General features: G+C 47.6%; 1 protein-coding gene across 1 annotated transcript in view; it reads right to left on the bottom strand.

The window, feature by feature from the left end:
* Positions 1-27,291, bottom strand: part of SLIT3 (slit guidance ligand 3) — a 592,330-nt gene that overhangs the window by 114,510 nt on the left and 450,529 nt on the right. The window contains exons 8-11 of the mRNA XM_046666802.1: positions 25,008-25,171; positions 15,579-15,720; positions 5,525-5,596; positions 62-133 (exon numbers count right to left, since the gene is read on the bottom strand). Of these exons, the coding sequence (XP_046522758.1) occupies positions 62-133; positions 5,525-5,596; positions 15,579-15,720; positions 25,008-25,171 (450 nt within the window). The remainder of the gene's footprint in view (positions 1-61; positions 134-5,524; positions 5,597-15,578; positions 15,721-25,007; positions 25,172-27,291) is intronic.

Raw genomic sequence — 27,291 nt, 5'->3', positions numbered from 1 at the left:
CCCCCCCCCCCCCCCCCCCCCCCCCCCCCCCCCAGCCCCGGCGACTCTGCTCCCCACTTACAGTGATGTGAGTGATCTCAGACCCTGGAAGGCATCTGGAGCAATGTCCGATATCTGATTCTTGCTGATGTCTCTAAAAACATTAACAAGAGAGTCTGAGAATTCAGCTCAAAGGCGTGAGATGGTCAATCCTAAGTGTGAATCAAGCATTTCAGGATTCAAAATGGTGAGAATTAATTAATCACTCAATCAATTTATTCATAGTGCAGGAGAGGGGCGTAAAGACCATTCAGTTCAACTGCCTCATGATAAAATATAGTACATTTGTGTCATTCTTCTTCGCTTTCAAAGAACACTCACCCACGGCATCTTGACTTTGACATATGGCTTTGCACAGGTGAGCCCTTGCTCTGCAGGTGGGAAACTGCACCCAGGCAAATTAGGGCCTCGTCTTAGGTCTCTTTACCAAGCAATCATAACATAAATGAAACAGAAACCAGCCTGACCCAAACATGGGCCAAGGTTCCTGTGAGCATCGTCTTCTTGCCTCATGCTTCAGCAAACGCTTATTTTTCTCCCCAAAAGTCCTGAGTCATTTCCCCTGCTCAGTGACTTTCCCTCCCTGCCCTGAAAGGCGGTTTTGAGCAGTGACTTAAGTCTCCGTCTGGTTCGGTGCATCCTCCCGGCCGTGTGACGTAAGCATATCATGAGATTCTCACGGGACGGCTTTGAGACATAGATTTGTCACTGGCAGTGCTCCTCAGACCGGAGCCAGCCCAGGGTGGTGATGTTCAGCACCTCGGGATAATGTGAGCGAGAGGGATGCTGTGCATCAGGATTCTAAAACACTGGGCCACGAGGCAGCTAACCTGGCCTCGCTGGTGCAGAGGAATCTCCCGGACCTGGCTTCTCCTCAGACCCGGAGGCTGTCCACCTTCCAGCATCCCAATGACACTTCTGAGCACCCGGCCTCCAGTTCTTGCTAAGAGCACTTCACTGAGGGGGAAGACACTCTCTCAGAGTCATCAGCTCAGGGATGGCCTCTGGGCTCCTGTCACTGGAAGGGGAGATGCTCCAATTTCCAGTGACAGCGCACCTCTCCGGTTCTTTTTCCTGAACAAAATAAATCAATGGGTCTTTGCTTCTGTGCAGAAGATGGGGAGCTGGGGTCCTGGAGGGTCAACAAGGAGGAGACAAGGGAATATCGAGAAGAAAGCACATCTAAGCAGATTCTTAAGCAATTGCCTCCAGCGAGGCCAGATACCGCAGTCCTCAGCCTCTTCAGCACACCCTTCGGGCCTGTTTCTCTCCTCCTAATAGTCTTCAAAAGGGCTTCTCAACAACCTGTGCCTAGGCCTCTGCTCCCTTCCCTCCCCATTTCCAAAGCCTCTAAGTTGAAAGATACTTCACAGGTTAAGGCTTCTTAGGCACAGCTACGAAGCTTATCCCTTTAGCTGGCGGGATTGCCTCCAACAAATCCACAGATTGTGCTCACAAACTCGTCAGCTTACACCAGGCTTTTCTTCAGCGCTCCATTTTTGTATAAGGGTCTTAACAAGCAAATGCCCTGGATTATTCTAATCTTCCTTGCCCTTAGCTTGGCTGCCTGGCAAGGCATTTCAGGCAAACACTGCAAGATCTGTGTTCACATCAGAGGAGTGAGGGGGCCTGTTTTTTTTGTTTTCCTGACCATGGGATGTCCCTTCAAGGCACTCAGATCTCCAGCTTGCAAGAGGAAGTTCTGGGACCAGCGAGGAAGCCCTCTGCCTTAGCTGTGTGAGGACAAACTGGTTTTCAGGCCACAAGTAGACTTTCAGACCCACCCTCTATAGCATGTGGTGAGATGTGTCATGGCTTTGGAGATGTTGGGGAGTGGAAATTAGAGAAATTACAGTTCAGCTGGGAATTCACTGTGGCGATCCCTTTGGCCTTAATCCTTATTTCTGCAGGAAAGAAACAGCAGCCCTGAGAGGTGAGCAACTTGGGGCCACCAGCGACTTGACACAGCTATTTAAGTACAGAGCTGGCATGTCAAGTCTCCCTTCCACTTCACCATGATGGATGCAGGATGCAGAGGCCCTAGACAGGAAGGCAGACTGGGGAAAGCTTTAACCGACCACCAGTCTCCATACTTAACCACTCCCAATCCACATCAGGTGGCCCCAAGTTGACTCCAGGCTTCTGGGTCACTCTTGACCAGTAGTTCTCAAATCTCGCTGGGTGTTTATTAAAATGCACCCCTTAGGGGCTGGCCCAGTGGCCGAGTGTTTAAGTTCGCATGCTCCGCTGCAGGCGGCCCAGTGTTTCGCTGGTTCTAATCCCGGGCACAGACATGGCACTGCTCATCAAACCACGCTGAGGTAGCATCCCACATGCCACAACTAGAAGGACCCACAACGAAGAATACACAACTATGTACCGGGAAGTTTTGGGGAGAAAATGGAAAAAAATAATAAAATCTTTAAAATGCACCCCTAGAGGGTCTGATTTGGCTAGCTAGGGAACTGGGGTTAGAAATCTGTATATTAACACATCTCCAGGTGATTCGCATGCAGGAGGTCCCTGGGTCACACTTTAGGCCAGTGTTTTAGAATCTGGTCGGTCTCAGACCCACCCCAGCCCCCTAGGACGTATAAACTGCACAATGTAGAGGGAGTGGCTTTTACACTATGTAGAACAGAGGTGGCAAATTCCAGAGCCCATAGGATCAAGCAGGGATGATAAGTGTGAGATGCTAGGATGTCCTGGGGCCTGTGGAATATTGCCCTACCTCAGAGCATGGAAATGAAAGAACTCAACACACCATTCAAGCCAAACAACACAGGTTTGGCCCCCACGTGTCAGTGTCAGTCTACTAGTTGACCAAACTTATAAGACCAAGAGGTCCTCTCAAGGGCCTTCTACTCTCCCTATAAATGGCTTCTCTACCTCAATACTAGTTTTTATCTGAAGTATTTTTTTCTTTTTTGTTGAGGAAGATTGGCCCTGAGCTAACATCTGTGGCAATCTTCCTCTATTTTGTATGTGGGATGCTGCCACAGCATGGCTTGATGAGCAGTGTATAGGCCCATGCCTAGGATCCAAACCTGCGAACCCCAGGCTGCCAAAGCAGAGCACATGAACTTCACCACTGCGCCACTGGGGCAGCCCTGCAAGTGTTTTTTATACTAAGCTGACCACTAGAAATAGGCAGGGGCAAAGCCATTCATTCAGGGAGAATCCCTTTTTTTATTATTATTAAAGAGGAGGATACGGTTCACTTATAGTTGAGGGGAAACTTCTGTCCATTAGATATTAGAGATAAACTGGTCACGTATACCTAGGAGGAATTCACACTTAGGGTTTTAAAATCCATTCTTACGAGGGATCCTACTTCTCCCAAGCTGTCACACTTCAGTCTGGGTTTCTGAAATTCCATTAGTTGAAAAATTTTTAAGTGGTCTCTCTTCCCTACCACTGTCCCCTTGGGAAAAAAAAGGCATCATAATAAATATCAATAGCCTCAGAAGTGATCAAAAATTAAATTCACTTTCCAGATTGTGACTGAGAAGGTCTTATGAATTTTGAATGCACAGATCATGGCAACTCCAATAGGATGGAGAAAGGACAGTAAAACATAGCCAAGCTCTAAATTACCTGGACTTCACAAAAAATTAGAGCAGTAACTTAAATCATGCAAGAGATACAGGTTGGGGCAATGACTGAACTTGTCATTTTTCACTGAAATTACTATCTGGCTGCATAATCAAGCTGGGCTTTAAAAATGAATTGGGGTGGGGTATGGAGAGTGAGCTGGGGAAGCAGGAGACCAGGAGATTAATGGCCCAAGGTTTTAAATATTAAGGCCTATATTTATACAGCTCCTCCAGCAGGAATGCTGCCAAGAGGGAAGAAGTGCGTGCTTGGGGCTGGCTCATTATGTTGGTTTCCACTTCTGGAATTGTACCAGGAGAAAATCTTGTTTGGTTTGGATTTCCAGGGAGATGGGAAGTTGGCTTCCCGAGATCTGAGGGTAAAGCCTACCAATGCCACTGTTTCGCAGGGATGTTTATTTTTAACATAAAAGGAGTCAGCAGACACTTAACCTCTTTAATGTAGGCCCTCCTCCTCAAGGGACACTGATGAATCAGCCTCGAGTGAAAAAGAAGCAGATCAAGTCCATGCATATCTCTACCTGCCCTCTCTCTTTCTTCTGTCGGGGGCCAGAGAGAGCAAGCAAGTGCAATGAAAACAGCATCTTGATTATTGGGCTATAAGAAATGATTTCTTAGCCTGGAAAAGGGAAAGGAGTCTCCCTCCAGATTCTTAATATCTCTCACGGCAATGGTTGGGACGTTTCTGAAACCTACTAGCCTCCTCTTCAGAGCTCCCATCTCTCAGTGACTCACAGAGCAGTGCTCAGGGCAGTCACGCACGTAACAGGGGAGGATGGCGATGATGATGTTGCCACAATGGTGGGGATGAGGGCAATGATGCTGTCACTGGCTGCTGTGGTAGGGAAGGCACAGCAGTGCTGGCGCCACCAGGTGTTCATAGGGTGTAGTGGTGGCAGTGATACTGCTTACAGTGGTAATGGGGGTGCTGGCGATAATCTTGGGCAATACGATAATCCAATATGTTTTTGGAGGATAAGAACCCTCCAAGGCTTCTTATCTCACTTTGAAAGAATAGACACTTCTTACCATGGTCTAAAGGGCCTTACCTACCTCTCCAACACAATCCCCACCACGTTATCCCTCAGTCACCTCCATTCTTCCTCACTGTTCTGCCAACATCCATGCATGCGCCCCAGGGACTTTTACTTGCTCTTTCCTGAGAGCTCCTCATGACTCACTCCTTCCTTCATTCGAGTCACCTACACACAGAGGCCTTCACGGGCAACCCTCCTAAAAGATCACACCACCATCACTCTCTATCCCCTTCCCTCCCTTTGGTTTACTTTCTCGTACTTACCAATTTCTATTACTCATGGAGTTAATTTGCTGTGTTTCCCCTCTCAACTATGTAAGCTCCATGAGAGCAGACTTTGTTTTAGTTCACTGCTCTATCCACAGATCCTAGCACGGTTCCTTGCACACAGCGTGCATTCACTAAGTATTTGTCAAATGAATGTGTGCATGGTTGTGGGGATGCTGGTGACAGTGCTGTAGAATGATACAAGGCCACTGTCACATCTCCCCTGAAACTCCTATTTTAATGTCCATATCACAAAAGTCAGGGGCAAATAAAAAAGGTGATAAGGGTGTTTTGGGTCAACTCAACGCCACCTCCTACCCGGATAATTTTATCTCGCTGTAGTTGGAGAGGCCCTTAGCTCTGAGGCGTCTAGACCCATACACGCCGGCATCTGAATGAAGCACTTCTGAACCTCACCTCCCAATCCTCAGAGAGCACTCCAGGTCTGACACTGAACTCTCCAGGATGAACGTGATGCAACCTTCCATCCAGGCAGGCTGCCACCGCACATGAGAGATCATCCCCCAAGCTGAAAACATTAGGGCTCATTGTCCCTAAGGATACTCACATTCGCTTCAGTTTCTTGTACTGGGTGAAGGCTCCAGCAGGGATGGATTTGATGGAGTTCTGCTCCAGGCGTCTGGGAAATAGAGCAGAGAAGAGCCAATTAACCATCCACCTGTCAAGAAGTGGGTGCTGAGGGCCTTGAGGACAGGATGGTTTCTCCCATCAGGCAGCACACAGTCTCGGTTGAGAGAGACCAGGCAACACTGCGCAAAAGCCAGAGACTCATGTTCTGGTGTACGGAGCACCCACCCCAGGGTCTACCTCCCCTTGGAGAAAGCTAGAAAAGCGACTTCTCCTTGATGATTTTTGGTTCTGGCTGTTTAGAAGCTGTCTTTGGAGGCAGCTGTCTTCTTCAGAAAAAGCTGTAGGAAGTAATCAAACAGAGTGCTGGAAAAGTCAAAGGGATAACGAGAAGGAAGAGCAAAAAGAGATGGGCTGTGGGCAACAGCAATGCCTGTCTGTGATGGAAGCACATCACTGTTCAGTTAAAACTCACGCACATGGCTCCTGGGGTAACGCACAGGCAGAAACGGCCATGGCGGACTTCATTTCTGGGTTTTTCTGTCTTTTTTTTTTTAATTGAGGTATAATTGACATATAACATTATAAGAGTTTCAGGTTATAACATAATGATTTGATATTTGTTTCTGGGGTTTTCAATGGGCTATTCTAATATAGTGGGGAAATAGGCTTTAATTCTTTAGGCTCCAGAGCGTAAAGAACTGGCTCCCTGACATCCTGAGGGCCCCAGGGGCCCTAACTGGACTGCTCCCCCAGAGTGCTGCTGCTGGAACCTGTGGCTTTACCATCTTATGGACGTTCCTGAAATGCTTCCTCTCCTATTACTCTGGAAAGAACAGAGATACTGCAGGCCCAGGGTCCAGAACTTCCTTGGAAGAGAAGGGGCTGTGGGGAGTGAGTGAGTGAGAATCTCCATTTTTTATTCTTTCATCTCTCAAATGACTTCCCATCACCAAGAACAGGTGTGGTGGGAAACAGCCATAAGCGGGAGGTGGGGCCCTCTATTAGAGGTGATGAATGATGCCCTGGCCCGGGCTGAGGACTCAGCATCTCCTACTCATCCATCTCCCTTCTCTCCAAGGTGCGGATCTTTTCATCACCCCCTTATTTGGCACGGATGCTCCCCCATCCTCAGCCGGGAAGACACAAGAAAAGGTGTGTGTGGGGAGGGACAGGGGGAGCAGAAGGAAGAGACAGGAGCATCCGGCTCCCTCGGAGCCTACATCCAGTGGATGCACATTTCTGGCTGGGATGAACCCATTCATCTTGAAGAGTAATCCCTGCTGCAGAGTAGGGGAGACAGTCGTATTAATTTGTGCCTCTGCAATCTCATCTTCATTGGGGGAACAGAGTATTTGTTACTGGAACCGCTAATGGAGCAGTTTGCCAGCAATTTTCCCATTTCAAACAACATCTCAGCTGCTAATGTGGAATGGTTTGTCAGGCCTACCCATAACACAGACAAATCACTCTCCAGGCCAAAGGAAGGCAGAGAGGGGGAGAAAGAGGAAGGGTGGGTAAGAGCAGAGAGGGAGCATCAGGACCGATCATTCTTGGCTGCCGGATGAATAGAGTCTACAAATGAGACTGCCACGGTCTATTAAGAAAGCCTTTGTGGCCGGCTTGAGGGGGAGGGGAGTGTGCTCTGCTGGGCACATGGGCACAGGCTGGCCGGACAGGGTCCTGGCTCGCGCACGGTGAGCCAGAGAAGCATGCCACAAGGTCTCAGAGACTGTGCGCTACTGGACACAGCCACCTGCAGAGACAGCAGACCTGGCGCAGGCTGCCTTGACTGAGAAGTTCCAAGGACATCCTCGTTTCCCAGCTGAGCAGAGTTGAGCAGGGATTTCTCAGCTAAGGCAGCAGCGCCATGGGTCTCTGGGGCTGCCAGTCAGGTGGCAAATGTTCTCCAGGAATCCTGTGATTCACCTGCCACTCTGGCAAGGGATTGCGGCCGGATGATGTCTCTGGAGAGAGCCACTGTCTGTAATGATGTCAACCCCCTCAGCTTTTGCAAGAGGATCCACTGCTGCCAGCTGCAGGCCAAGAGCCCATGCAAGTCAAGTTAGCATTGGGTGTGAGGTCAGCCGGCTGTCCGTGCAGTCCATAACCGAGTAATTAACCTTCGCTTCAGTGAGGGGCAAGAAGGAAAGGAGGGAGGAATCAATGAGCATAACGTGATACCTGTCCCCAAGGTGTTAAATAATCTGGTGATAGAGACCAGCCCAAGACTGTCCATCACAGAACCAAATTTTATTGCTAACAGGACAAACAAGAAGAGCTATCCTTTATAGAGCCAAGTTGACTTATGTCTATTTTCTCTCTTAATCCTTACCTTATGACGCAAACTATCTTGGCCCCATTTTGTGGATGAGGAAAGTAAAACCCAGAGGGATCAAAGAGCCTGTCCTAAGTGGCAGAGCTGGTGAGTGGGAGAACTGACATCTCTCCGTTTCTATCCACTGGACACACGGCCTCTCTATCTTTTTGAAAAGGGAGAAATGAAGGACCAGAGACTAAAGTGGCTTTCTCAAAGTCACAGAAAAGTTTAAGGGGTTAAGACCCCAGTGTTCATTCTGAGACACCGTGCAGCCGCTGCAGAAGTAGGTACTCACTAAAAAGGCTATAGGAGGTGAGGGAGGGTGGAATATAGATGCAAATAGATATAAAATATGCAAATAGAGTGTAAAGGTGTGGTTTGAACAAAGAACAGAGAATTCCAGTCTTAGCCTGTTAACCCTGGCAGGGATGTCACTGTACATCCTGTGCTCTGCAGACTTGCACACTCTGGGGATGGTCTTTGTTTCTGCAGCTTCTCTGTTTCTTATGCTGTCATGGGTACCAGCCAGACATTCGACTCCTTATGGAGTGCCAAGGCCATGACGTGACACGGTTAACCTTGCCCCAGGGGGCATCAGTTTGTCTGGGGCGGGGGTAGTTGTGACTACTCAGCGTGCTTCAAATGTAAAGGCAAGGACAGGGATAATAACAATAATAGGAAGTAATATGTATCAGGCGCTTATAAATCAGGCATCAGGCTAAGAGTTTTACATGGTTTGTCTAAATTAATATTTACACTTCTAGGAGGCAGATTCTATTTGTTATTACCATCCCCACTTTGAATATGAGGAAATTGGGGCTCAGAGATGTTAAGTCATTTGTCCAAATTCACAAAGCCAGGAAGAGCTACAGCTGGGACTCAAACTCAAGTTCATCTTACTCAAAAGCCCAAACTCTCAAGCATGGAGCTTTGTGGGATACTGTTTGGAGCTGAGACATCTCTATCCTTTCAGTCATTGCCTGCTTCTTAAGGGAAATGGCTTCTCCAACAAGGGAGTAAGGCTAGAGTGCGTGTGCACACATGCGTGTGCATGCACACGCAAAGTCTCCATGCAGAAGGTAGCCCCTGGTAGGTTTTACACATGGCCCAGTCCTGGAAGAAGCATGCAAAGATCCACACTCTCAGTGACAAAAATTCAGTGTGAAGGACAAAAAGAAGCATTAGCATCAGCAATAACTTTCACATTTAGGGATGTGTCTGAAGCCAACAGCTGTTTTAGGTCTCTCTTAACTGGCACATGTGTCTTTCTTTGTCTGGCAAGCATTCTTCAGGCTGCAAACTGATTTAATAGAACGAGCATAAAAACAAACATACAAATCAAACATCTGAGCATCTTCCGGCACCAGTAAAAACAATGGGAACATCTGATGGGGATTTCAGCCATTTGTGCTCCATATTGATTTGCCCTAGTTCTTCAGTGCTTCCTTAATGATCTGTCATTTGCAAACATGCAACTGAACATAATATATTTCTAGCAATACATAAGTCAACACGATGCCAGAGAGGCTGGCAGGGGCGCGGCTAGTTCAGGGGCACAGCTGCCAGTCACCTGGTCAAGAGGCTCTGGAGCCAGGCTGGAATATGGATGGTGGTGTGGTTGAGGCAGTGATAATGACAAACATCTACCATTTATTGAGGAACTTTTATATGTCAGATATTGTGCTCTTCACACACTGGATCATTGTATTCCTTCGACAATACTACAAACCAAGTAGTATTATTAATATACCCATTTTAGGGATGAAGAACTCATGGTTCAGAGAAACCAATTTGCCTAAGGTCAGGTAGCTAGTAAATGGCAGAGCCTGGATTTGAACCCAGGTTGGTCTGATTCAAACGCCTCTGTTCTTAAGCTCTAGGTTATACTGCCTCCCCCGAGAAGCCATGTTCATGAGAGTTTACAATGATTCTTAAGTCTTTCCAGCTCTGTTAGTCTTCCCTCGACTTGGCAACTCTTGTTAGGATGTCCAGATCCTGTTGAAGGAAGGAAATTTATGTTTATCCTTCCTCAAAGTCATCCTGGGCCATCTGGTTGGAGACCATGCAACTCAGAGCCCAGAGGTTCAGTTCCTGATGCTTCTCTGGGCCTGGAAGGGCTGACGGGAAGGTTTCCTTCAAGGTTGTATTCCGGGCCCACTTCTGGGGCAGCCACTTTCGGGCCTCTCCCTTTCTTTACCTTTGCTCCTGGGGGTTCCTCAGAAAGGCAGTGAGTCCTAGACTCCGCCCCTGAGTTTATATGTTTGGTCAACAGCAAAGCTGAGGAATGTGGGCATATGTGACACGAGCCCTTCCTAACCTGCTCTGAGAATACCTGGCATTGCCTGAAGAAAACAGAGGTGCAGATCCAGAGCCAGACACGCTCCTCTTATTACATGACTATCCCCAGATGCCTCCAACAGAGGAAACGTTTTTTTTCAGCTTAGAAAAAGTGAAGAATAGTATGGAAACTTGAGACTAACTCACTCTATCATGCCACGTCTATATACACGTGCATAAGTTTTTTCTTTTTAGATTCCATTCAGTAGGTGACAAACATCGTGCTGATTTTCTACATGTTACGTGATTTAATCTTCATGGAAAATCTCTGGTAGGCATGACAAGCCCCATTTTGCAGACAGGGGAACTGACTGAGGCATGAGATATTAGGAAACGTGTGCAAAGTAAGAGGTGGAACCAGGATTCAAACCCAGGACTATTTATCCCAAGGCTCTGTTCTTAATTATTTTATTGCCTGATCAGCTTCCCTTTTATACCACCTGCCCCCAGCCATCCCATCTCCCCTCCTTCCACGTGGCAGCGCCTCGGAAACCTGGCGCTCTCAGAACGTTTGTTGTCAGAATCACTGATGCTGATGATTTCCATGGCGCTCTAGTCCTTTTGTTCTGTTGGCTGTTATTTTAGTTCTTTCTCTCATTTTTAAATCCCCTGGTGACCAGTGTAATGGGGGAACACTACATTTGTTTACCAGCTCTCTCCCCATCCTCGATAAACAACGGGGTTAAGGTGAGGCTAGGTGGAAAGTGGGGCATCTTTTCCCCCTAGATGTTTTCACTTATGACTTGACATTTAAGCCCATCCACAGCCCTTCTCCATCAACTAAATTTGCCTGCTATAGCAGAGGGCATGAGACACTGCATGACACTACGTGGGGGTAAGGAGCAAAAATGGAAGAAGGCGGGACAGGGACTAAGATGGGGCTGGAGGTCCAGATGGTCCCTCTGCAGCCTTGAGGACCCAGGAGGGTGGACTGAAGATGACAGCAGAGGCACGTGTGGGCCTCTGGCTCTTGCCAGAATCTCTGCCTGCTGGAGGCTGGAGCTGGTTCAGAGAGACGACGGGGAGCAGCAAGAATAGTGCTGTTGGTGGGAGCTCAGTTTCGAGGAAAATCTGCAGTGAACCGTCACACTGTGGGTTCTCTGGAAGAAAGCTATTTTTAGAGGAATTGGCTCTGCTATGCGGGGAGACCAGCGCACACGCCTCTGAACTGCTTTGGCTTTGGAAAAAATCTAAAAGAGTCTGCCAGATTGCTCTGCAGGAGAGAGAGCCCTTCCTCCCCCCAAATGTTAGGAAGTGCAGAGCCTCTCCCAAGGTTTAGAGCATCGCTACTAGCTGAAGATTGAGAAGAGGGAGTAGAGAGCTTGCTACGGGGCCAAGCATCCCTAAGGAGAAATCTGGATTATACAGGTGCCATGGACACAGGGTGGAATTCTTGGTGATAAAAAGAAAAAGCCACCTTCGGACGACTTTGGGATGATAAGTCAGACACTTCCTATTCATCAGGGTGCATCCTGCACTTTCAACTTTCTGCCCCATTTTTCTTCATCTTTCAACCTCCCCCACCTGCTGGTCTTCTCTCACTGCTAAGAGGATGCGTTTTAGCTGCTTTAAAGACTTCTAGACCAATACACAGGTCCCAGGCACAGGCTTTGTTGCCTTAGGAACAAGCAACTTTCCCCCTCAAAGTTCTTCCTTACACGTCACCTCTTCCAGAACCCTCCTAACCACAGAGTCTTGCCTCATCTGCTCTAAACTCTCTGTTTCTGCTCATGACAGAGGAGAAGGAGGCAAGCGTATCAGGAGAGGTGCTGGGCAGTCTGTCTGCTGGGCCGTGGGTGCCCAGTGACAGGGCGGCCTTATTTCCATGACCACACACATCTGCATGGACCTGCGCTAATGCCAGGCTCAATTCCTAATGCAAGCGGCTAGCCTAGTTCTAGAACCTATCCACTCAACCATAATCGTCAAAGAACAGACCTAGCACTAGGGAGGGATCTCTTATGTAGGTTGTTCCACTTCCTCTGATATGGTTTCTAACCCTTCTCACCACGCCATGTGAAAGTGGGGGTCCTAGGAGTAAAGTCACAACAATCGTTGCTAACACAGAGTATCCTGTGTACCAGACGCAATGCTAAGCATCCAACAGCACATGTTCACTTAACTTTCACAAGAATCATTAAGAAGCTACTGTTAGCCTCTGCATGGGTCACTTGAAGGAACCAAGACTCAGAAAGGTTATTTGCCAATGGCTAAAAGGCAGTGCTGGAGCGAGAATGTGGGCCTGCCTGATCCCCGGTCTATACTGTTAACCACCTGGTTGTTTTTCTTGGGTTGCTTGTTTTTGGAAATACTCTAGCTAGGTTGGTCAGCCCCAGACTTTTAGATTTCACAGGCTAGGTGGTTACAGACCTTTTATTTTGCCAAGTAAGGCAATCTCTGTGTGTATGTGTGTGTTATACATAAGACACATTTATAGAAAAGACATACATTCATAATTACATAATATTTACACATATAATTAAATATGTCACACCTACAAAAACACGTGTGTGTGTGTGTGTGTGTGCCTGTGTATTCTGCCTTTGGTGGCCATTATTTTCTAAAATAAAGGGCATTTTAAATAACAACAGTAACAGAATAAAGAAGTGCAGGAACTTACAATAAAGGAGACTCCTTTAAAAACATCACATTGTTCTTGTTTCTCTCGCTTTATCTCCTATCAGGAAAATCTCAGTAATAATCAGACAGCCTTTCCAAAATCACTATTCTAGCCTGTCAATGACCCTTTTAAAATTTGATGTCCAGGTGTGAGCCCAACAGGCCAGGAACGGTCTGGTCTGCATGGGCCCCACCTCCAACGTGGATCTCTGCAATTTCTCTCTCCAGATACCTGAACTGTGTACCTGTGAGGCCCAAGCTGGAGCTCTAGAGCTGTGGAGCAGCAGCCAAGGGTGGGCAGGCCCAGAGCTCCTGAATCAGGGGTGGGGTGGGAGTCATTGGCTACACCTTGGCCACCCAGACTGGCCTCTTTCATCAGGCTGTGGTTTGAACCCTGGTCAAGGGAAGGCATGTGGCTACTAAAGAGAAGAGCTGGCAGGTGTTGGGAGAAAGGAATGAGGTGGGGCAGAGAAAGAAAGGAACCATCTATGGGAATCTGAAATGAGATGAATGTTGGCAAGAATTCCGTGTTGAACATCCACCTCGGGAGGGCCGGAGTCCTGCCCTGGCACGGAAGGAGAGGGAGGGGAGGGCTCTTATAATAAGAAGCAGAGGGTTAACTGGTTGGAGAAACAGATGGGGCTGGGAAGTGCAGTGGAAAGACCATGGGTGGAGAGAAGGGGGAAAATGAATCAAGGCAGGGAGAAAATGAGGAAGGAAGAAAGTAAGGACAAGAATAAGGAGAAATGGTGGCAGAAGGGAAGCAAGGAGATGCGCAGGAGAGGAGGCGGGGTCTAAGGGAATTCCATGGAAAGAAGAGCTCTCCAAGGCTAGAGCAATGGGCCACGAGGAGCAAACGACAGTTGCAGTAGAATGGGAAGAGGATTAATTGCTGGCTCTTGCTGAAAGGAAGACTGAGGGCTGAGTGAAGGTGGATGAAGGCCACAGAAGGTATAGATGTCAAGCCAAAAGGATGCTCTACTGACTAGCTCCTGCCTGCAAGAAGAGTGGGGAGGCATGGGTTGTGTCTGCTGGGGCTGGGGAAGAAAGTGTTAAAGGGAATCTGAGAAAAGTTGGCAAAGTAGATGAAGAAAGAAAAACTAAGTCTCCACTGTTGTAAGCCATACATTTCTTCTCATCTCAATCAGGGTAAAACCAAAGTCCTTAAATTGTCCCCATGATCCGATGCCTCATTACCCGTTTGACCTCTGACCTCATCCCCTAATACTTTCCCTTGTGTTTACTCCACTCCAGCCACACAGGCCTTCTCGTACATCAGACACACTCCTACCTCAGGGCCTTTGCACATGCTTTCCCCTCTACCTGCAACACTCTTCCTCTAGATATCCACTTGTTTTTTCTCTCCCTTACTTCAAGTCTTTTCCTTGCTTCATTTTTCTTCACATAACCTACCACTTCTAACATATTATCTCATTTATTTCGCTTTATCACACTCTTCCTCCCACTAGAAAGCAAGCACCATAAAAGCAGAAATTTTGTCTGTTTGTTCATTGATGCTCCCCAAGTACAGAATGATGACTGGAACACAGTGTGCTCCCCATAGATATTTGTTGAATGAACGTATGATGGAAGAGTCAATGGGCCATCTATTGGAATGTGTTGAGAACAGAAGGACAAGCATAGGAGGAGATAGAAGAGGAGGAGTGGAAGCCGAGTGGCGAGGGAAGCACATGTCTTTTATTTGGAGGGATTTTATCTAATGATGTTTTCAGTAGGAGGGTTCCATCTAATCAGGTTTTCAATAATGCCACTAAAGGTGAAGGTAGAAAATGAAAACGACTGTTGTCGTTTAAAGAGTGACCTTGAGGTCATTGTTGACTGACCCTCTATGCAATCCAGAATGAGACACTGGGCATCTTTCTATGATTGAGGGAAGAGTGGACAAGACTGAGCTGAGTGGACAAGACTGAGCTACGTGGACAAACTGTACTGGAACTTTGGACGTGTGTGCACACATATCAACACATGCAATCTTGTCTCTTTACCTAAAGACCCAATCTAGAAGACAATAATCTGATTTGAAATGATGAAGAACTCAGTCTCCTTCGCAGATAACAGCAGCTGTAAAACCCATTCCTCACTCGCATACTTCCCCCACCAGCACCAGCACGGCTTTATGCAACACTTGCTCACGGGTCAAGGGCTGTATGAAGTGCTTCCATGTCGTATTTCATTTAGTTTTCACAGTGACCCGTTGAGAGGACTATAATTATCACATTATTATAGATGAGAAAACCAGAGAGGAAAGACAGCAATTACTTTGCCCAAGGTCACACAGCTAGCAAACGGTAGAGCCAGGATAGGACTGCAGGGTGACTGCAGGGCAGGGACTGGCATATATATACTGTAAAGGGCTGGGCAGAACACATGTTAGGCTTCGTGGGCTATAAGTTCCTTTATCACAACTACTCAGTTCTTCCTTACAGTACAGGACAAAACAGTCACAGACAACACACAGACAAATGGGTGTGGCTGTGTTCCAATAAAACTTTATTTACAAAAATGGGCCATGGGCGTATGAGGCCTGAGGGCCGTAGTTTGCTGACTGCGCTCTAGAGTCTATGCTCTTGATCACTGAGCTATCATACCTAGGAAAGCCTGCAAGGATAGCAAAGAGATTCCTGAGTGTTTTTAACAGTCAGCTCTACCAGCCAAATACACTGCCAGCCTACTGGGGGACAAGCTGAGACAGAAAGGTGAACTCGCCAGGGACAGAGGTGGCAGACGGGGCACTTACATTTCGACGATACCCTCTGGCAGGTTGGCAGGGATCTCGGTCAAGCCCTTTCCTCGACAGTCCACGATGTTATTACTGCACGTGCAGGACGAAGGGCAGGAGATGGAGTTGGCATTGCAGGACGGAGGCTCCGAGTGGGGGCCTGTGGGGCCAGAACACAATGGTCAGCTCATGTCAGTGTCAGGAGCCGCCTGGGTTTCTGTGCCCCTTAATTGGCTTCCCAAGAGGCAACACTACCTGATACGCTACCTGAAAAATGGTCACCAGCTGACATACCCCCTCACTGGGAGGCACAGCTGCCAGTGGGTAAATATTCAGCCAAGGGGAGAGATTCTGACCTTGACCTGACTATTTCTGGACTGTTCCACTTGCTCATTCCATCATCCTGGTCTTTCACAGAAAGAGTTGTTCTCAAAGTCAATCACGTGTGAAAATATGCCACTGGAATGCAAAGCGCATACACTGGGACCACTTTCTCAGGGTACCCAACGTCTGAATGACACCCTGGGTTTTTGGCTTTTGTCTAGGAATGGGATGCTGAGCGTAGACACACACTCACTCCTTTCCCTAGTGGCTAGAAGTCACTGCAGATATCAAAACCAGGTAGGAGGAAAAAAGGTGGAAGAATTAGCCATTTAGGGCACTGATGTTGTCAAAGTGGCAATACAGTCATCAGCAGTGACACCTAAGGCATTCCTAAACAGCTTGCATATCCAGGGAACATGCAAACAAAACTGATCTCATTATAAAAAAAGCAATTAAGGTATTACATATTTTGGAGTCAGCTCTTAATTTTGAGGTGAGAACCAGTGTAAATTTAAAACAAAGTGGTAAAAACCCAAGAAAATGGCATCCAGGGAGTTTATTTAGAAAGCCATATGTAGATAAACAGAAATATTAGCAAACTAACTCAAGATTCAGAGCCTCAAAAATCTGAATCAATTTCTCTAGTGGTCACATCAAATCTCTCATGCAAGAAGCAAACTCAAATGTTTAAAGACACTGTGAGAGTTCTCATGCTATGACTAATTCTTCAAAGTGAGGTGAGAATCTCAAACTAGGGGTTAATTTTTCAAATGTGGACATTGTGCTCCAAAAGGTCAACTCAACCCAATGGTCTTCTCAAACCTGCTCCCACACCCGCTGGATCCAGCCAGCAGGGGTATTTCAACGTGTTTCCAGATCGTCCAACCCAGAGCAAAGGGCCACAATCGGAGACCAAAGTCAGACTAACTTTGCAGACCTCCTCACAGCTCAGACATGGCACTTCAGGCTGGGAGCTCTTGGATAGAGATTAAATTTGAAACATGGAAAATGTCAACAGAGAAAAAATGATTTTGATTTGGCCCCTGTTCTTGGAGAAGCTGTCTGGAAAGCCAGAGGGAGTTCCAGGTGCAGTGGCTGAATCAGAGGACCCGCCAGGCCTGAGGCAGGTCCTTGTCTGGACACTGAATGAGACTTAAAGTAGGGGTCCCCTCTCCACATTCAATAGTCCCCATGCCTGGGGTTGGTCCTTCCGTAAGGATTCAAATTGATGCCTATGGCTTCATTTGGAACATTTACCTTGCCAGAAAGCACCAACCTAGTGATCAAAAATTCTTACTTCCCTTGGCCTCACCTTTACATAGACACACACAAAATTTAAAAGCATCCTCTTAGCTGGGACCTTTGAGAAAATATTCTTGTCTAGGGTACAAGGACTTCAAACTCTCCAGTGTCATGTTAGTGGATCTAGTGAAGATGATGGAAAAATGCCAGAGAGATGATAACATCCTTAAGTAGAACATTCTCTTAGAAAAAGAGGTAATACTGGCTTTACTCCACACTGGGAAAGTCTTTATATTTCTGAGAAAATGGAAACCCCAGAGACCCAGGCTGTAAAAGCCTCAGATCAGGAATGAGAGAGTGTTGTAGCTGAGAGTGTGGGCTCTGGAGTCCCACTGCTTCAGTTTGAACCCTGGTTCTATTATTTCGTCCTTACATCCCTGTGGCTCAGTTGTCCCCATCTGTAAAATGGGGGGAAATAACAACACTTACTTCATAGCATGGTTTTGTTGTGAAGGCAAAGAAGTCAATGCATGTAAAGTGTTTAGAAGAACACATGGCACAGAGTCAGTAGTAATGTTAGTTGCTGTTATTATTAATGGGTCTGGCTCTGCCACTAATTGTCTGTAAGACCTTGAGCAAGTCAGAGTACCTCCCTGAGCTTTTTTGCTTCCAACTCAGGGAATAAGGAGTTTGGGGTGCATGACTTCTGAAGTTCTTTCTGTGTCTAAGGATTAGACTCCTCCTGTTCTTCAGAAGAACGGAAGCAGGAGTAAGACACCTAACAGCACCTTTTCCTCCTCTGCTCCAGCGATCTTTGCAGGTGGCAAAGAGGATCTCCAGTGCGAAGGGCTCCCATCCCCTCAGCTACATTTGAGGGAGCTTGGAGCAGTATGGCTTCAGATGTCAGGGCTTTTGAAGTGCAGATGGTGCTCCCCCAAGAAAACTGCCACGCCTGGCCTTCCACATCAAGGGGCAAGCGTGCCTGACAGAGCCAGGGAGCATCGCCACACCCTGGGAAATGCCAGGGGCTCCACAGAGGGCTGAGTCTGAGCTCCTGAACTTCCACCCATTGTGGCAGAGGGTGTCGGATGGCCATCCCTCTTTTGATCTGCCAAAATATTTCACTTTTGGGAAGTGAAATGGATGGCATGTGTTGGCAAAGGAGGGAAAAAACACATTATATTCAAGCGCTCATATGGGCAACAGAAAGTTCTGAAATGGAGTTTTTTCAAAGGTTCCCCTTCTGACTTCTTTGCTGAAGTCAATTCTGTTTAAAGCAGACCCAGTCTGCAGCCTTGAGTCCCTCAGGGAATAAGCTGGGTCTTTCAGAGGGTGGCTCTGATTCCACTACATTTCAGGGGGGTGTTCAAGGGATGTTGTCTCGGCAAAAAGCCTCTGAAAAAGATTCCTTAACCAGGTCACTAACCACACCTTTAATTACGCAGAGAGAAACACGGTAATTACAGCCTCTGTCAGCATCCCAGCTGGCAGTTCCCCAACCAGGCATTCACATGTGGTGAGGATGCTACCCTCTCGTTAAAACACCACACTTCAGGTTTAAGACAGAGTTGAAAGATGGGTTTGTTCTTCCTGGAAACAGTTCCCTCTGATCAATGCCTGATGGACCGAGCCCATTTCCCTCTGGGCCTCTGAGGGCTGTGAAGGCAGAAGTCCCACCCCTTTGCTTGCTGTCTCTGCACAGACTGGGACCAGAATGTAAATTCTACAATGCCAGCGATCTTTTCTGTCTTATTCAGTTATCTCCGGAGTGCCTAAAACAGGGCCCGACACAAACATGGACTAGATAAACATACCTTGGGGGATTGAGAGGACGAATACATGAATGAAATTGGCCCAGAAGCCTGGCAGATGTGGGGGCTGAATGTCACCAACCTATGGAGGTGATGGATCCTTCTGGAAGGGCCCTGAGGGGAGGCCCCTGAGTTCTGAGTGCCCGAGGCCCTGGTCACAGGATCAGGCATAGAGCGGGGAGATGGAGTGGCTACGGTTAGCTGGGACTCTCACGCCTGAAGTTCATGGCTTTCTACCACAGCGCTCAGCAAGGGCCGTCTGCCCAGTGCCCTGGGGCTCCCTCTGAGCCTAGCTCACCTGCACAGGTACTCTGCTGAGCTCTTTCAGCAAATCTGTCCCTGCCAGGCTTTCCTGTACACACCTGTGAGGGGGTGGCCACAGGGATCAATGGACTTCCAAGGGGGACAAAGTGAGGAAACACCTATCTTTCTACCCAGCAAATTCTACCACTACGAGCTGGGAAGCAGAGAGGAACAGGAATGGAGTTTTTATATCAGGATAGAAAGAGTCTCTACATGTCTTGGAGGCGAGCAGACTGTGTGGGTACGTGCCTGCCTGCATGCACATGTGTGTTCCTGTTGTACAACACGCTCTCACGGGGCCCATGAATCCTCACGGTCCTCGAGTGAGCCTGTCTCCTGGTACTGCCTCCTTCTCTCCCTGGCAAAGAAAGCCGCCTTAAATCAGAGCTAACGCACAGAACCTCTGTCATCTACTTTCTAAGATGCTCTATTATAAACTCAGGAGTGCCTGTGAACTTGCTGCTACACGGAGGCAGAAGGCTCTTCTCAGCCAGAACAGGGAGCTGGGGCAATGGGCCAAGTACCTGCCTCCCCTCTGGGGGCCCATCTCACCTTTCCTTCATCACCACTTCCGCTCTCGAATTTCAATCTGCAGCCAAAGCTACCTATGTGCCAAACAAGGAGGAAACAGATGTCCAGGCTTCTTTTCTATTTTTTTCTCCCCAAAGCCCCCCAGTACATAGTTGTATATCCTAGCTGTAAGTCCTTCTAGTTCTGCTATGTAGGACGCCACCACAGCATGGCTTGTCCATGCCCAGGATCCGAAGTGGTGAACCCTGGGCTGCCAAAGCTGAACATATGAACTTAACCAGTACATCACTGGGCCAGCGCAAATACCCAGCCTTCTGATGTCTCCCAAGACTCCCCAGACTGCAGCCTGGTGTCTTGAGTGAAGGAAGGGCAGAGCTCAGGGGAACAGAGGTGCTGGCCATCCCTGCTCTTCATTATCATCAAGGGTGCTGCTTCCCAGGTGTGGTGCAGGGGCACTCAGTGAGTGAGAGGACAGGACAGTGTTCCCAGCTAGACCTCCCACAGGGAACGCGCCTGTGATCACTAGTATGGACGGTGCACTAATTACCCTATCTCCGCTGATTGCCAACTCCTCCTCTAGTTCTGAGAGAGAAGAGAGATGGAGTGATGACCAGGGAGACCGGTCCTTCCCAGGTGCCACCTGGTCACCTTTGTTCTTCTCCTAATTGGCAAATGGGGACGATCTTCATGCTCACAGGGAAAGGTCCTAACTTGTCTGACCAGATGAGTGGGGCAAAGGTCACCCAACTTCAGATGTAGAAAGAGCCATGGAGATGGTGAGGAAACAGGAGCCTTGAGAGAGGAGGGAGGGTGTTTGCCCAAGGACACAGGAGAGCCCAAACTAAGAATGACCATCATTCTCATAATAACAGCGAACTTTACAGAACATTTCCTCTGTGCCAGACACTGCATTGAGTGCTTTGTATATATTACCTCACTCGATCTTCATAAAATCCATGATGCAGGTTCTATTATTATTATTCCCAATCTATCGATGAGGAAATGAAAGAATGAGGAGGTTCGGCCAGCTGCCCGAGATCATGCAGCTAGTGAAGAACGAAGTTCTACATTTGGCCAGGGCTCTTCTTACCATCTCCTCTGCCACAAAGACACTCAAAAGAACTCTCTTTATTGCCATGAAATTGAAAACCATCAGAGCCTCGGCATCTTAGGAGGTAGGGAGAGAAGGCTCAGGGGCCGAGACCCGGATTGGGTAAGCTATGCGGGAGAAGGCGGGGCACTCTTGTGTCAGAGCTGTGTTTATTTCTCCCTGTCTTTAAAGAGAACTTCACCCAGTAGAGTTGAAGAATCCAACAGCCTTGTGAGCATGTGGCAATAAATTAATTCCAGTATTCAAATTAAGCATCCCTGTTGGCCTCTGGACTTTCAAAAGCCAACAACAGACTGCAATGACAATGGGACTCAAGCAATTATGATGAGAATATAAATGATCATGATTTAAATACCAGAGGCATGATAATTTTAGGAATGGCTAAATAAACCTAATAATCTCATTCCTGCAATGTCCAATTATGGTGTTTTAATTAAAACCTCCTAAGGAGATGGGTGGCTAGTCATGGCTTACTTTAATTATCTTTATACTTAGTAACTAGTCTGAAATTAAAAAAAAAAATTAAAGAAGGGGAAAGTTTCTTGTTTCCAGGGAGATATGCCTATTTTGTTTTTAACGATAAATGAGTAAGTGTTTGTTGAGAGGCTTTTAGGATCAAGCACTGTTCTAGGCATTGGGGCGCCTGAAAAAAATGACATAGCACCTTATTACTAGAAGATTAATCTTCATAAAAATATATCTCACATTCAAAAGCTAGGGGCAGATGAGTGTGAAATGGGTAGACAAACCAATGAATTCAAAGATGTTCAAAGGAAAGAGATAACTGATTCAGGGGGTCAAATATTTAACTAACAACTTTGAATTATAAATTGTGACTAGTAGAAGCTATCTCAGATTAAGGTACCAGAAAATTGACACATGGAAGATAAATCCTAGAGTTTAAACCTCAAAATAAACCCTTTATACAAAGACGGAAAAAACCCCAACAACTTGCAATTCATATGATATGAGCTGAGTAATGGCCAAAGCAGAACTTTCTCTCTGGTCTGTTACATGAACTCTGGTGAACTCCAGGTCTGGTTCAGGCAACAAGAAGCAAGGATCGCAGACTCTACTGGTCCTAGGGCCCTGACCATCCTCTTGAAACAAGAAAAGTTAACAGAGAAATCCTTTCAGCGGGAGCTGAAGGAAACCAAGCAGTCCTGTTGTATATCATAGAAAAACATGAATAATAAATAAAGATATAGTCCCCCAGCCTTGAGAAAAATTCCCAGTGTCTCCCCAGAGGAAGAAAATAAATGCCTTCGATTGGAAGGGTACAGTTGACAGAGGAGAAGAATTTTGCCAAAATGCACCGCTAGCCAATTTCTGGGTTAGCTGGAGTGATAAGGAGCCTGTAGCCAGGGCTTCTGGGGAGAAGAGGCTGAGCTCCAGACAGCTGGATTTAGTTCAAAGGCAGATAGCAGGGCCATGGGCAGGCAGGGCCCTCACAGGCTGGCTGAGATAAAGCTCTGTCCTGTCTCTGGAGTCATGTGTCTGGTGAATTTTTTGACACCATTTAAGGGCCCAGGGAGGTTTCTGATGCTGCCTTGACAGGTGCCCCTGGTGATGAATTTACACGAAGTGATGGCTTAATTGGTGCCCCACGCCTTTCTGTCTCCTGAGCAGACAATCTCTAGTTTTTAAGAGATGTTCTTGCCCCTCCTTTCTTGACTGAAGTCCTCCTCCTGTGAATTATTGGGGGAACAGCTTGAACAAGGGGCAACAGAGGCTTTGCAGGTTAAAACGACTGCAGTCAGGTTCATACAAAACAACCTCCTTCAGATGCCTTGCTGGGCTCTGCTGGGGGGGGGGGGGCGCCTGTACCCTCAGCGGTGGGCACGTGTGTGGGAGGGTCAGGACACGAAAACAGCCCTTTTCTTTGACCTCCTGCGTGTGCACAGACTGAGTCTTGCTCCACGCTGCTTCTTCTGGCATCCTTTTACCACAGTCTCACAGACTATCTTTAACAATGATTAAAGAGGTAGTACTTTCTGGACGGGGTGCTCCTCTTGTACCCCGCTAATGACAGTGGTGGCTCATTCATCATAGATGTTCAATTCATCAGTTCCCCAGACCATTATATCTGACTTAGATCTTTCCAGAAAGTAACCCCTCACAGCATTCTATTTATTAACCCAGGACAGCCTGAGGGGAAGCATTTAAAGAATTCCTCACGCACAGGGGTCCCCATATGCTGCTCCCCTAAATTCACACTACTGGTGAAAGGGAGGAGATTAATAGCATAGTCATGTCTGGAGTCTGTGAACTAAATTCTCATGTCCTCAAAAGGTACCTGGCTTTGTATTAAGAAGCTACGGGGACCATCACAAGCAATGGGCTTAATCGCTATAAAAAGGGGAGGTGACAGTGATGCTCCTATGTAACTATTAATCCCTCTGTGAGATCAGCTGCTTCAAACGAGGGAGCTCTGGGGCACTAGCATTTCCAGGACCTGGGAGGGTCAGCCTTGCTCCCCTGGGTTTTGGATCCTGACTGCTGTTGGGTAAGCAATGTCTCGCCCCTCCTTTGATGGGAAAGTGCTTTCATGACGAAGTGGTATTCGTGTTCTCGTGGAGCATTAAACTTGGCACCCACCTATAATGATGTGTTTTAACATTCTCTCTAATTAGTTTTTCTCACTAGCTCTTGGATGACTCCTGCACTCTATAATTATTTCTTTCACTGGCACTTACGCCGATATTGTATCCTTTGCCTAATAATTACTGTAATTACAGTCACTATATTTGAGTTTGGTGCCTGTGTGATAAACGGTTTTATTTTATGCGTTTGATGGGAAGTGATTTCTAAGTGGGCGTCTATAGGAAATTATTGAGGTACTGCTCTGAGACGTGTTAAAATGTTTTTGGATAATAAGTAACTTGAAGTAGCAACATGACAGGAGAAAGCAGCAGACAGCAAGACGAAGTTGAATTCATGGAAAATTCTTATACATTGTAAATGCAGCCTGAGAGCAGAAGAGGGCCACTCTGCACTCCTGGCCACATCGGGGCCCCGTAGCACATGACAGCTCAATAAACTTCAATACTGAAATGGGCAACACTTAAGAAAGGTGAGAAGTGGTCTGCCACGGGGGCTAAGCTCCCTGTTGTCCTTTCCTCTCGCATGCTGATACCCGAAATCAGCGTGTAGAGGCCACGGGGCCCCAGTTCCAAGACAGGGTTCCTGGATGTCAGGAAGGCCTCTTTGGGAAACTCCTCAACCAAATACTTTCTCTTTTTGAGAAAATCAAGAAATTATCTCTACTTCTTTGTCACCAGAGAAGGGAAGAGTTGGTAGGAGCGCAGGATGTCAATGACAAGTTAAAGATAAACAAGCAAACAAAAGTTAGGTCCTGGGGCAAAAGCGACATCCTCTGGGAAGATTTTTCTCGGTCACTCAGCCTCCTCCCATCCCTGGAGATGTGAGCTGTCCTCCGTTATGTCCGTGCACAGTTCTGCTTTCTGTACTACGTGGGCACTCTGTGCTTCTATTACACTTCAGTTACCTGCCGATCAAGCGCTTCTGTGTGCTCAGCACATTTTGTGGGCCCGCTAAACTACGATAATTAAGCTCCACTTATTGGTTCTTAGCAAGTGCTGTGTATTATGCTAAGTGCTTTATATGCATTATTTCATTTCAACCTCCCACCCATCCCTGAGGTATGTACCACTATTATTTCCATTTTGCAGACATACGGTAACTTGCCAAAGTCACACTCCAGTAATGGGAAGAGCTAGGATGTCCAGCCAAGCAGGCTGACCCCACAGCCTCCATTATCCTTTCTCCCAATTTCTATGAGCAATTGGACAACAGGAATGTGTTTAGCAAATGCTAAAGTACCTAACAAATGTTAGGTTTCTTAGCGTCACTGGACTATGAGGCTTAACAGAAAGTGACCCATGAGTTCCTTTAGCGTTTTCCTTGACCAGATGACAAGAGCTTCTTTTTTGGAACCCCTTGTGGCACTCCAGAGTTCTTTAAGTGACTGAGGAGTGCTGAGGTAACCTAGGGGGTTCCACACCAAGCTCTGAGCTGGGGTGTGTATTCAAGGCCAGTGTGATGTCAGGGAGACCTCGCGGGTGGGTGAGTCACCGCACAGAAGGGGGGCGGTGCCTGGCTCACCTGGGCACACGTACTCCTTCTTCTGCACGTCCGCCACGTTGAAGCCCCGCAGGTGCACAGGAGCCATGCAGAGTGTGAACTGGCCAATCGTCCGCCGCTGTCGCAGCCAATCCGAGAGCCAGGCCAGGTGGCAGTCACAGTACAGGTTGTTGGAGTGGAGACGCCTGGGAGAGGAAGGGACAGAAGAAAGACACTGTAACAGCGTGAAGTGGAGAGGCTGCCACTGGCTGAAGAGAGTAGGCCAAACCTCTGTGCCCCTTTGCCCAGTGTGAGGATTCTCAGGAGCCCAGGGAGCATCTCCCTCTGCACTACTGAATTACCCCAGGGGCCTCACTCCGTTATTGCCAAGCCACAAATGACAGTTACCTTCACATGCAGGCCACATCCAGTGGATGCCTCCAGGGTGTAAGCAATTCCCCATTTCTTAATAGTAATTCCACCCTTTGGTTTCCCACTTAAGAAAGCTCAGCCCATAGGAGAGGGAGAGTGACACTGTTATAGCGACAGTCCTGATTCGAGTCAGACTTCCAAACTTCCAAAGGGGTGACTTATGCAAATTTCAGTACTTTAGCTAGCTTGAGTTACAGATGGCTCAAAACAGCTTCTCAATCTCAACGCCCCTCCCACCCCAAGCCCCGGCCCGTCTATGGTGGTGGGGTGGCTGAGATATGCTGTTGCTCTGAACCTTTTGCCCTCTTCCTAAGTGTTCCTTTAGTGAACCCCCTGCATATAATGCTGGTGAGCCTGAAACCAATACCACTGTGTGCACTTGCCAGGGTTAGCAAAGCATGGAGAGAAGGATGCTTTGTGAGGAATGCACTTTCTCTCCATCCTCCTGTTTAAATAAGGTGTTGTCCCTTACAGACTCCTGCAATCCTCAGGCATCTCTCCATGGTGCCCTTCGTCTCCTTCCCAAGTTCAAATCCACCTGGTGTATTTTCTATTCTGACTGGGTCAGGTGCCTCTGAAAAGACTTCCTAACCAGTTTCAGAACTCTTTGGCTTCTCCCTCTAGCAGCTGTGATTCCAGATCACTTTCTTGCCCTTGAGTGAGTAAGATTCCCTCGAGGGATCTGCAGGTTCCACTTCTTCGGGGAATCCTGTCTGGTTAAATCACTTGAATTTCCTTTCCACTAACTGGGGGGCAAACTAAGGATATACAGGGGCTTCTAAAGGTTCTTCCCCAAGGTTTCTCTATTGGGGTTGCCAACTTCCACCTTCACTACGACTCTAGGTCATCAGAAGCGGAGGTAGGAGAGTCTTAGTCACATCAGCTTATCATACACTTGGTTTTCTGATGCAAATTTCAAATACCGGATCCCGGACATGCTAATCAGCCAGCACGATCTTGGGACTTTCAAGTACTCTGTGTCAAGTCAGCTAATACTGAGTGGCAGCTGGGAGCAGTGGCTCAGGCTACCTCCGTGCCTGAAATGGAGAGAGCTGAAGGGCTCTTGACCACACTTCACTTGGTGTAAGGTCAATGTTGCTAAACACCGGCTGAGGGCAGCTAACTTGCGCTGCATGCCGGCCAGCCTCCCGGCCCCTGCATGGATGCAAACCTCTGGCAGGCCAGGGCCACTGTGGATTCTTGGCAACCTAAGGGGGCCCCAGATCCTACAATATCAGACTCACTAAATGAGGTCATATCCCACAGAGAATGCCATTTTCTTTCTGCTGAAAAAAAATTTAAAAAGGTTTCTATGATTTTGTTTAAAAATGATCAGTTTTGATGTTGTAATGTTCTTTTTTTACTTCAGAGTCTACATATTAAGACCAAACACATTTTTATAGGTTCCTAGGCCCAAGATACTGTGCCTGTAACGGGCCCCCAAGCAATTCTCCTCTTTGAGTTTCAAAACTCAGACCCTTGTACTGCTGAAGTGAGCATGGCTTCCTCTGCGCCTGGCGCTCCAGAAAGAGGTGTGCTAGGTAGGAAGGGGTGGGGAGACAAAGTCCTCAGCTGAGCAGAAGGACCTCAGCTCTAAGAGGCAAGCAAGACCTCTGTGGATTCAAGAAAGATGACCACTTTGTGCCAAGGACAGAGAGGGACAAGGTGGTGGAGGGTAGCTGTTACCTCTTTCCTAAAAAGCACAAGCAGAGGAGGGAGCTCCTCCTCCACGCTGGGCCTTCTTGGGAAATTGCAGCGTGAGTGAGAACGATCTGTCTCCTGACCCATTAGTGAGCTGCCCTGAGAGAGAGAGGGGGCCGGGGACAGGGCGGGGATATTCCATGGCCAGGAACACAGCACTGGGTACACAGGGTGCCTAGGAAAATGGCAACAG

The sequence above is a fragment of the Equus quagga genome, chromosome 7 (genome assembly GCF_021613505.1).
Source record: "Equus quagga isolate Etosha38 chromosome 7, UCLA_HA_Equagga_1.0, whole genome shotgun sequence".
NCBI classification, from domain to species: domain Eukaryota; kingdom Metazoa; phylum Chordata; class Mammalia; order Perissodactyla; family Equidae; genus Equus; species Equus quagga.
This window is presented reverse-complemented; position numbering and strand designations above follow the sequence as displayed.